The sequence below is a fragment of the Podarcis bocagei genome, assembly GCF_964188305.1.
Source record: "Podarcis bocagei genome assembly, chromosome: 6".
In the NCBI taxonomy this organism is placed as follows: Eukaryota; Metazoa; Chordata; class Lepidosauria; order Squamata; family Lacertidae; genus Podarcis; species Podarcis bocagei.
The window spans coordinates 69,361,312-69,373,693 of NC_138130.1; the positions used below are offsets into that span (position 1 = coordinate 69,361,312).

Consider the following 12,382-nt stretch of genomic DNA (forward strand, 5'->3'; position numbering starts at 1 on the left):
GAAGATTTCAAGAACGTTAGGATTTTCAAATGCTGCCATTCACTCGTTTTTATATAAAAATAGTACATTTTAACAAGAATACAAGTATTAAAGGTGCATTGCAAACTTGAAACTCAGAATTGTAACCCCCAATAATTTTCCGTAAAAATTTCAACTAATCTCAGACATACTCAGAGCAGAACCACTTAAGTCCACTGATTTAAATGGGTCTGTTCTACATATGGCTAATGTTGGCTATCCTCCAGTTAAGTTTCAGAACTGGAGCCTGTACTGGATTAAAATAAATAAATAAATAAATAACGAGAGAAAAAGTAGTTTGATATAATTGACCCAAATCAGAACCACATTTTCTGAATTTTATAGCTGCTCATCCTTAGTATCTATAATGCCATACAAAGAATCAGACACAATGAACTGTGTAGTGGGATAGATTTAAAATATTTCACAATTATAGAAAAGTGAAATTAGTCTGTTTTTAAGGCTTATCAATGGAAATTTCTTAAACACTGTAGCTATAATTTTAGATGTAAGACTAAGTATAGTTGTACTATACAGCTCCTAAATCGTGTCTAGCTTAATCAAGTCATAAATGTCTGCAAATTAAAAAATTAAATACATTGCACTATACAACCCTGAGATTCGTAAAATTCTTATAAACATTTCTTTAATTAACCTTTTTTTATATACCTAGTAAATAGTACTTGCATTGAGAACAACAGCAGCTTTAATTCTAACATTGTTTCTTTTACACAAAAAATATTAAGTGACAAGTGCAAATTACAAAAAGAACCCAAGAGAAATGTAATTTTCCAACTAACAGTAGCACATTAATGTTGGCTCCATCATTGTTAGGGCTTCTTTAATGTGAAAGAACTACTCTAAGAGAAGACACCTTCACAGATCCAGTGACTGTTAAGTAATCTTTGGCAATATGGTGGTCTTGAGCCACACATATCCCTTCCCCCCCCACTGCTACCCCAAGGAGAAGGTGACGAAGCCACAGGCAGACAAGATGATGATGATGCGTCTTTCCCCGTTTTGCATCCTTCTCATTTGTGCTTGCTTCTTTCTGCTTGCTTCCCCGTGTCTCACAGTGGGGGAAAGCAAGGGCAGGAGAGAGAACAGTAGCAGAAGGGAGAGAAGGTAAGCATCTGCTCACCATTCCTCCTTTCTCTTCAGGGTTCCAGACTGTAACTTTAGGAAACCTGAGTCAGCCCAACCAGCACTAGGTGTCAACCCAATTAGCACTAGTTGTTTAGGCGGTACTTTGGCTTGTCATCCAACCAGAAAGTCTAACTCAAGAAATAGAAGCAAACAACTTACTTGAATGCTCAAGTATGCTCATGTGTTGTATTTTCTGGGCCCACAAACTGTTCTCCTTCATTCTGCACACAGAATGCTCAGGACTTTTGAGACTCAACCAAGGAAAGATCATTGGAAACATAGAATTCCTGGAGTTCTTCCTGCTCATATTTTATGCAAGGTCTTTCTAAGTGGGTCCCAGGTTCCAGGGCATTCTGACCAACAATCTTTAGGTTCACAAACTTGATTTTCCACGTATTCTCCCTAAAGGGGCATCGGATGAGTCCAAAGATTTGTTCAAAGATGCCCAAGCAAGAAGTATTTCTATGAACTGTGCCTGCTACTGCCACCACAACTAACCCATGTCGTGAAACTGTCCACTTCAGCCCACCAGCGTCCAAGTTCGGGTTCAGGAAGAGGTATTCTTCTTTCACCAATGACAGTAAACGAAGGCTAACCAATTCTGCACCCAAGTACTCTTCCATGTTTTGTTCTGAAGTGTTATAGCAAAACTTTAGGATTACATCATCCCAAAAATGTTGTGGTCCCCATTCATCATGTGGTTCTCCAACCAACGGGTTCTGAGAGTTCAAAATTCCAAAGAACCACTGGCAAAACTCCTCTCCCAGGCTGTGGCAGTCTTTGCTGTGATCTTGCTTGTCTCCTCCTTCCTTCCCTCCCTCTTCTGGTTTCTGAAAAACAAAGTAGGGACTTTTACTTTTAAGCAGTAACAAAATGTACTGATTCCTTTCCATGTGGTACTGTTCAGAAAAGCTGAAATGGACCCTACGACTACAACTAACATGGAATGCAACAATTAATGCAGCCATAATTTCTGCTTTGAAAATGTTCAGAACTATGCATACCAAATGAAGGGGCTGTCTAAAGATGTGTGGAATAGACAGCTTACTTGGATCCACTTTATTAGGCAGAAAAAACCTCTGTAGATTTCTCTTTTGTGGAAACAGGAACCATTCATTAGTCATGGGTTCTATGAAATGCTGAAGTGGATTTCACACAATAGGACTTCTACTTCCTCTCCTCCCCCATGTTCAAGGCAGCAAAAGAAGTAGGGGGAAATCAGATGTACACATAGTACTCTCCAAACTGAGTGAATGAGCAGGAAAATGGCAAATGCAAACCAATATAAACAAGTGAAAACGGATGCATCTTAATTTCACATATACACTCATGGGGCCTGAACCTGGAACAAAACCTGGGAGTAGTTCTGGGTAGTTCAATGAAGATGCTGACCCAGTGTGCGGCAGCTGTGAGAAAGAAATCTTATCAAATTCCATGCTAAGGATCATTAGGAAGGAACTGAAAATAAAACTGCTGATATAATAATGCAATGATGCAAATCTATGGCATGAGTGCATTTGGAATACTGTTTATGGTTCTGGTTGCCTCACCTCAAAAATGTGTAGGAGCTTGCAGAGATTGAAAGGGGTTTGACTCAAACCTCTAGATGGTCAGAGGTTCCCCATCTCTGCTCTAAAGAACAGTTGTGCTGAATATGGCTTCCAAAATCGGCCTGCTTTCTGTAGGAATCACTCACAGAACCCTCTCTCATTTAGACACCTGTTATTCTACTATCTTCAAAGCATGTGAGGAACAGACAGGAAGGTCCGATGCTTATGTTGCACAAAAACGCTGTCACATGACACACTTCTAACAGAAAGAATATGCCCCCTGCTCCTCCATAGAAGACAAATGTGAACAACTTATTAAAGCGTGAACAAGCAACTAATTTCCAAAAAGAATGCTTTGAATTTATAAAACATGTACAATAAACCTCACCTGTACATCAGGCTTAGTATAGATTTCTTCTGAGCCATTATCTTTTAGCTGTTCACACCAGTACTCCTTTGCACGATCAACAAGTTGGTGCTTTTCAGAAGAAGGCGGCACTACGACTCCTTTTGCTGCCAAATACTTGAAGATTACCTCTCGAAATACCTTCTTTCTCTTCAGCAGCTCTTCAGCACTTTGACTGTACAATACGATGGCATTTATGGCTTCTGAAAATAAAATCAGAAACAGGGGTGTTCCTTGAATCCAATTATCATTCTGCAAAAGAAAGCTGGAACTTGAGTGTTGGTCTTAATCACTTGAGAACCGTTAAAAGGTCCTTTTGAGCTATTATGTCTCTCAAAAACACCAAATTTTGCCACTGGTGTTCCTTCCCTCATACCCTTCTCCCAAGCCAAAGAAACTTTACTCTGATGGGTAAAAGGCAGCAAGGTTCTTGCTGAAGACAGAGGCCTAAATATTGTTGAGCCTGTCTTCATTGGCAACTGCTATTCAGAACATATTTTTCCACACAGGTTCATGGTCCAATGTAATTAAGTCACATGTTGGTTGGCAAGAAAACAAGTTCCATGTGCCATAGGAAGCTAGTTGCCTTATATTGGGTCAGATCATTCCTCCATCTTGCTCAGCATTATTTACACTGACTAGCAGCAGCTCTCCAGGGTTTCAGACTGGGTCTTTCCCTATCCCACCTGGAGACGCTGGGGCCTGAACCTGGGATCATCTGCATGCAAAGCAGCTGCTCTGCTACATAGCAACAACCCTTCAGCTTGCCATTGACAGCCAATAAGAGATCCATTGGAAATGCATGTTTCAATCAAGAATTATTCACCAATCAAAACAGAATAATCCTTATCGTAATTAAGTCTGCCTAAAGATGTTCAACTACAAGGATCAATATATGCAACAAGTTGTTTCCCCCCATATTTACTAGGAATATGCATCAGCTCTCTGTATACCTCAAATAATGATGCATATTGGGGTGATTCAGGAAGACTTTGATGTTTCCAACTTGGACTGCCTGCTTAACAAAGTGTATCAAGGGCAAACAGGGAATCACCAAACTTGTAAGTCTGTTGCCTGTGTTTTTCCATAAAATTAAACACACATCCCTCACTTTTCTTTTGAGATACAAATCCAAACTGAGTGGGGAAATGCCCAGAATTTAAAAGGGTGTGTATGCGCAAAGGAGAGGGGAGGTGGAATAATATTTCATTTTGACTGACAGGACTAGCATTTAATCACAGTAGATAATTTTCTCAGTGTGCTCCAGGCATGTCCAAAGTCCATTTCGGGGGCCTAATCCAGCCCGCCGGTCGATTTAATCCAGCCCCCATGGCAGTATATGTTCTGGGGTAAAATCTTTTTTTAAAAACTCATCAATTTCAATCCTAAACAAAGTTCAACTATTGTAGGGTAAAGTTGTAAAAAAAGCTTTGGTTGGCCCTCATGCATGTTCACTTCATCAAATCCCGCCCACTTTGAAAAAAGTTTGGACACCCCTGGTGTACTCCAATCACAGTGATTTGAGAGAGGAATGGTTTTCTTTACTTAGGTCATCATTCTGGATGTGAAAGCAGGGCATAAGCGATGGAGTTAGACTTATTTCCCAACCATTCTTTTTCCTAACAATAAAAAATCATAGTGTTCTCTCTTATTTCAGAGTGTACTTCTAGGAAGGAGGTGGTGGAGGGGTGAGAAAAAATGCCTTTGCCAGTATAACAAAGATAAAATAAATCACCTAGCAGGAAAGCTCTCCTTCTCCCAAAGTCATTGGGTCACCAAAAAACTAGAGAAGGAAATGAGTGGATCCAAAACAGTTTTGAGTTGCTTCCAAATGCTACAAATATAAGGTGCAACTTGTGCTCACAGCAAACTTCTACCATTTACACTTCAAATATTTAATTTATTTAAAGTCTTATAACTTTATTTAGTTTGGCTTCTTAATTTTTAAATTGAATCAGAGCACCTTCCAAAGGCTATATTTTAAGTACTAAAAAGCCAGCTATGTACTCCCCAAATACCTTCTCAGATAAGCACATAAATGTTCTTATTTTAATTCCCACCTCCCACTTGGAGCTATAACTTTACTTCACTGTGTTCCAAAGCAGAGTAGCCCTTCCCCTAGGCGCTGATGGAAGATGGGAAGAGATGAAAGTTGGACAATCTAGCCAAATGCTCAGTATAGTAGAATACTGACAAGTTCGTGTAGGATTTCTTTTTCCCCAGAAACATAACACATCCCACAATTAAAACACAACATAGGATTCTAGTGTTCTACAAGCATTCTAGTTTATAGGCAGAACAAAGTGCTAAACTTAAATGAACACATTCATTGGTATAATCTTTCTGTAGGTTCAGTTCTTTATTATAAATTATTGCTGCAATCACATGTATTTGATCACTGCTGAGTAAGCAAAGAATCCAGTGTTGTGGAAGCTAGCTTCTGTTCACACAATGGGACTTCACTTTCTTCTGCTTCCCTACCATAGTCCTGCAACTGCCCTCAAAATTGGTCTTCAGAGGGCCTAACCCGCCAGAGCAATTTGAAAGAACATTCAGGAAGCTTTAAAAAATTAAGTTCTGTTACATAAGCAGAAGTCCACTGGATACAACACTAAGAATTACAGAGGTTTTAAATGCTCCCTGGTAAGAGTCTTAGAACCATTTCTTCACCAGGTAAAAAAATCATCACTAGATCACTGTATTTTAAATTATGAATGCACACACAGCTGCAATTCCTTTTTATAGTTCTGTGACTGCACATGCACATGGTATGGTATTAGTTGGGGCATTTGTGTTATGTGGTAGATGTGCAGCTGTATGAAAATATTGGTTATGTAACAATAGGCAGCAACACAAAGAAGCCCCTACACCAAGAATCCACATACATACAAACTAAATTCAGACAGGGACGGGAGAGGCAAGGGCAGATCAGTTGAACACACTTTCTTTTAGTTGCAAACAACGGGTTGTATCCTACCAATTCTTACTCAGGGTTGACCCACTGAAATTAATGTCCAATAACTTCAATGGATCTACTGCGAGTAGGACTAGTGTTCAATACCACTTGAGGATTGGAGAGGAAGAGCTGCCACTGTCCTGGCGGTCAGAAGAGAGCCAAGCAGAATGGAAGCTGCCTCTTGACCCCGGCACTGAGTCACTAATGCCTCCTTCTCAATGGCAAGAACAGACTTCGAAAACTTTAGAAGCTCCCCTACTTTTTTTCAGTGTCCCACCTGTGGGGCTGCATGAAGCCATGAACACTACTAACTCCACACAGTAACCACATACTTCAACTTCTATCTACCTACAAATAAGCATTACCTTTTATCATATGACACTACTACTCACGCAGCTGTATGAAATCATCAGCCAAGTAACAATAGGAAACAACACAAAGCGATTTTCTCATAATGGCTCCCTTATATCTGGACACCGTTAAAATAATAGTAAAAGACCCAAACTGCAAGCTATTTTTAAAGGTATATTAGCAATATAAAGTACTTCTTTATTTTGGTCTCATCAAAGACACATGAATTTAATATGCCAGTATCATATTTAATTGGCAAGTAGTCTTTAACAAACATACGCTGTCAGAAGATCATAAAAATCCCTATTTTACAAAATAAAGCAAAAAATTATAGCTAACATGACAGCATGCATTTTTGTCTGGACATATTTTCTGGTCAAACAAATTTATTTCTAACACCCACTAAATGTTAGTGAAAAAGGCTCCTGGAATGGCTTACAAATATAAACCTCTTCAATCAGATCTGGAAGCCGGACGGGTGACAAACTCTGGGCCAAGAGAGCAGACAGGGCTGTTCCTAGCAGCTAGAATCTTCAGATGGATTTGTTAAGGATTAAAAAAGAATATGTTAATGAAGTTTAAGGACCCCCCCTTCCAAATACATTCTTTTGCAACTGTGCCCCCTTAAAACAGTGCACAATGACAACACAGCTCCTGAAGTCCAAAGACTTGCTAAGTGAACTCTGCCTGCTGTTTTCTCTGCAGTTCTATGAGCCAAAGAGTCAAGTCACACTTGGAGCAGAATATCAGTTTTGTTCCTACAACCCGAAGACCTACTGCGGCAAAACAGCATACAAATATCTGCACTTGTTTTCAAATCGCTGGCGGTGTGTTTTTTTTAAAAAAACACTGACAGGAGGATGTGTGTGTGGAGAGAAATGAAGTAGCTTAAAAACAAACTCCATAATACTAACCCCATCTGTCATTGTTGTCCTCATCCTCCCCCCGCCCCCGTCTCTTAGAAATACCAAAATTATGCAGTATTATTATTTTTCCATTCGGTTCGAACATTTCCCTTCGAGGCTCTCTATAGGCGCTTATGTTCGAAAAAGCGATTATTGTTCTTGTTTGTTTACTTAAACCCCGCCTTTTCCCCTGACAGGGTCTCCGCCCCGCTTTCGCCCATCTCTGGCCAGAGTCTCTGCATTTGCTAAGCTAAAAGACGAGAGTCCGCTCCGGAGTGAGACCCACAAGGCTCCACTTCTACTCCCACCCTCACTCCTTAATTCCGAAGGCCCCTTCCGCGTACTTCCCCTCACCCCCCCCACCACCAAATACCTCGGCGGTCTTCCGGCTGCACGAGGCGGTTAGTCACCGTGTCCGTCAGCGACAGCAGGTCGTCCGTGTGAAGAAGATCCAGGAGCTCCCGGCAGCCGTCCCGCTCGCGCTCAGTCAACCCCGCCCAGGCCGAAGCCATGGTGGTGGTGGCGGCCGGCGGCGGCGGCGTCGCCTCTTGGTAGCGCGAGGTGAGGAGCGCAGGCAGAGGCCTCCCCCCCCCCCCGAAGCCGCCAGTGCCCCCCTCTTCTCCCCCTCCCCCCCGCCACAGGAAACCTTGGCAACCGACAGGCTCAAGGGACAACGTGCTTCCGCCGCTCGGGTGTGCTGCGAACAGCCTCCGGTCCCGCCCCCTCGACACTTCGCGCGACGCGAGCGCGGCCTGAACGGGTTCGGCTTGGAACGCGGAGGGGGCTGCATTGGTTCCGTTGTCTTATGAGACCTCATCTAATAAGGAGGATCTCCCCAAGCATACCTCTTAGCCAAGTTTTGGCCGTTGGAAGAAAGTGGCTGTCGCCTGTCTGCTGTGATACTCAAGGAAAGGGCGCTGAGGAAAAAGGCTGCTCCCTAGGCCCAGTGCCTAGTGGGGCCAGCGAAACACGTAATAATAATAATAATAATAATAATAATAATAATAATAATAATAATAATAATAATAATAATAAATAATAATTTCCCCCAACCACTCTAGGCGGCTCCCAACGGAATATTAAAAACATCAAACGTAAAAAAAACTTCTCTAAACATAAAATCCTCCAAAACAACTCAATATGTGGCAGCATTTAGGGTTCCAGCCATGCCTTTTTCTAGGATCATTCATTAATCCCCTCCCCCCCGTAACTTGCTGAGGCTTCACTGGGTTTTTTTTGGGGGGGTGGGGGGAGTTTTCCCAAGAGTATCCTGTACTTCTTAAAAGGTTGGGCTCCTCCAAAACTACGAAAACCTCTCCCTCTTGTGCCTAGATGGTACCATGCGGGGGTTGACAGGCTTTTGGACTGCTGGATCTACTTTACTAGAACCCCAAAATCTCCCACCCAGAGCAAGGTGGAAAATGCAGATAACAATCATAATAGAATTTATCTGAGGCACTTGTCTTTACTTGAACTGAAGTCCACACACTGTTAACCGTCTTCATTTTAGCTACTGTTGTTAAATATTTGGGAGTCAGAAACCTTAGCTCATCTGCAAAGATGTTGGTAGTGGCAGAAAAGCAGCCATCACAAACATGGGTGGCTCTGTGGGTAAATATTTAAATAGGAATTGTAGAATATAAAAAGGTTAACTATTTGCATGCCCTGTCACTTTAATATTTCCCCATGCTTTTGAGTCTATTGCCAAAGGAGTTTTCAAACCTGGCCAAACCCTGATCAACTAAGAAAAGCCAGCTTAACTCTGCAATGTTTCAACCTCGTCACTGTGTTCCATTGCTACTTGGCATATTAGACCATATTTACTTTAGCAATATCATTTGCTTGATGGCCTTGATCATTTGCTTTGTATGGCTGCTATACAAAATGCAATGTTGTGTAGTCTAGAAGTTGTAAAGCAATGATGTATCTACTTGTCAAATATTTCCTAGGTAGAATCCCAGACACCATAAAAATCATCTTTAATAACAGACAATATTTTATTGAACATTTCTATTTACAATACAAAAAGTTTAAAATGGAAACACTACTGTTGATTTATTGCAGTTTGATGGCTCAGTTTTAATTTGTATTCATATAAAATGCAAAATAAAATAATTTAACATTCAAGAAGGAAGCACAAATTTCCTTTCTTGGTGAATCTGTAATAGCTTTTACAAAGTAAGAGTCTCAAAATGCACACACTGCATTTAATCAAAGTGTTATACAGTACAAAATAAATAAAAAAACACCCCTTTTAAGTGTTTCATCTTACCCCTTGGTGTTAAACAAAGAGTATCGCCGAACCTTCTTGTTATACATGATCCGAACTATACAATTTATAGATGTTTAACGAATATGGCTAAATAACCAAAGTACCAGTGACCTTTCCCACAGATATCCTATTTTCAACTTTTTCTAGAAAACTGGTTGTAGAGGAAGGTTACCCAGAAAATAATACAATTAGATTTTTACATATCCTTTAAAATGAACCAAATTTATATAGTAACAAACCTGTGAACATCCTTTTTAAGTGTCTTTCAAATCCTAAAGAAACTGATCTGGAAAACACACCCAACAGTTGGGTAGTTTAGGACCCTTTTAGGCACTAAGGGTTATTCTAAAAAATAAAGAACAACTGATAATCAGATATGTAACTGAGGGTCAGAATAAACAGAAATGCTTGAAAATAATAGAGTTTCCCCATATGATAGCATAGTTAAATACTGGGCATTCAATTAGAAAACATGGTCAGCCATGAAATCTGTATTTGTCACCCTAATTGGGGCAAGCGGAGATTGCCAATATTGCCACCAGCTGGTGAAACATAGAACACACGGCACTGTGTTGTTTTCTAGCCTTTAAATCTTAAGACAAGAAGATAGTCATGAGTTCAGTAACACTTCCATGGCTGTGGGCATTCTTTTTCTCTTGACATTAGGGTAAGGAAGAGTTGGAAAGGGACTAACACCTGTCACAGCACATTTCTCTGGGTAAACCCTTCACAACAACTATCTATTGTGCTGTCCCTTTTGGAGGTGGGGGGCATAAACAGCTGGAGAAATACAGTCCTGCGGACAGACAGACAGATGGAACACCATCCATTAATAATTGTTCAATGGTTTTTCTTATTTCAGTTACTTAGAATGTAGACTACCCATATATAACAGCTTTAAGCACACGAAGTTCAAATATTTGCCCCTAGGTATTTGCATCTCAATAACTACATCACTGTGTTATCTGAATTAGCAAATCTCCACTATCCAACAAACCTTGGGCCAAAAATCTGAAACAAGGAAGACTGAACAGGATCACGGGGGGGGGGGATCCTCCCCCTATGGTCCCGGCAGCTTCAGTCTTTGTACATCTAAAGCTGCTTCTATATTAACAAGAAAAGGGATCCCAATTATTTCCCAGAACAATCAAGAAGTTACACCAGGGGCATGCAGGTGGTTGGTTGGTTGGTTGGTTGAAGTTTCCCATTCCCTGTATTAAGTTTAACAGTAGCAGCCTACAAACAGCCAAAACCTAAGATTGGGTTTTGTAACCTGAGCCCTTAATCAGAAAGTTATCCTGAGCTCTCTTGCTCTCTCAACATTTTGCAGTTAGTGGGTTTGCTAGATTCTGGCCACTGTTTACGGTAAACTTATTCTTTAAAAGCCACACAGATTGGGTTTGCAATCTTGATTTTTAAGCATTCCTGTTTTAAAAGGTAAAGGTAAAGGTACCCCTGCCTGTACGGGCCAGTCTTGACAGACTCTAGGGTTGTGCACCCATCTCACTCAAGAGGCCGGGGGCCAGCACTGTCCGGAGACACTTCCGGGTCACGTGGCCAGCGTGACATCGCTGCTCTGGCGAGCCAGAGCCGCACACGGAACGCCGTTTACCTTCCCGCTAGTAAGCGGTCCCTATTTATCTACTTGCACCCGGGGGTGCTTTCGAACTGCTAGGTTGGCAGGCGCTGGGACCGAACAACGGGAGCGCACCCCGCCGCGGGGATTCGAACCGCCGACCTTTCGATCGGCAAGCCCTAGGCGCTGATGCTTTTACCCACAGCACCACCTGCCTCCGATTCCTGTTTTAAGGTGCCTGAAATCCCAAATATTCAGATACCTGCCAGCAGACCCATCCTTTTTGCAATACAATGGCATGCTGTCCTAGTACAGTACTAAAACATATCCAAAGCATTTGTGTGGTGGCATAGCAAAGAGATCAGATAATAACTGAAAAGTACTGGTATATTCATTTTAAAATTTTCTTTAAAAAATGGTTTGATACAACAGGCAAAGTAAACTGAAAAGTAAACATTTAAGAGAAGGGTAGTTTTTCTTTTTTACAAAATGTTTCCTACAGCTATTTTGACTGATTTTCTACACTTTAGAAAATAATTCATCAACTTCAAAAAGGAAATCATTCCTGAGGAAGCCAAATTTTGAATACCCAATATATGGTGATATACAGAAAATAAACACAATTTCAAACTAAAGAGGTGTCCAAGATTGTTGTCCATATCCAAAAAACAAAACAGCAGAGCAGATAAAGTATCACAGCTACAATATCCACATAAACTGGAGAGGGAAAGCACTGCAAAACCCAGTTGTCTTTTAAAGCAACTTGATTATATAGTGCATAATAATTTAATTTTTTTTAAGATACTCAGTGTGATGCCACTGAAGCAGGTTTTTGAACAGCACTAATACTCTTCCATTCAAATATAGCAATGTAACTAGAAATAAATAAAAAAGCCAATACACACAAGTCCAGGACTACCTGAATATGAATACTATTGAAAACTGAAAGTGTTATGGCCACTAGTCATGATGGCTATATACCACGTCCAGAATCAAAGGCAACATGCTTCTGAATTACCAGCTGTTGAAAAACAACCTCTTGTGGACTCTTGCTACGTTCCTTGGTCATTATCTTCATTTTGACAGAAATCCACTGAATTAAATGCCATTTATGAGAATTTCCACTTTTAATATTCCAATGATAGGAAAAAATATTTACTAATCTAGTAATGGTATCAAGCAGATTCCAGCTAAATCAGTTA

General features: G+C 40.7%; 1 protein-coding gene across 1 annotated transcript; it reads right to left on the minus strand.

Annotated features, from left to right (window-relative positions):
• Positions 1–1,323: 1,323 nt before the first annotated feature.
• On the minus strand, positions 1,324–7,924 carry LOC308589672 (uncharacterized protein C3orf38 homolog). Its single transcript, XM_081199066.1, has 3 exons — positions 7,706–7,924; positions 3,103–3,323; positions 1,324–1,994 (listed from the first exon to the last, which is right to left on the minus strand). Exons 1-3 carry the CDS (start codon positions 7,842–7,844, stop codon positions 1,401–1,403), a joined length of 954 nt encoding a protein of 317 aa, XP_081055192.1. The 5' UTR covers positions 7,845–7,924; the 3' UTR covers positions 1,324–1,400.
• Positions 7,925–12,382: the final 4,458 nt, after the last annotated feature.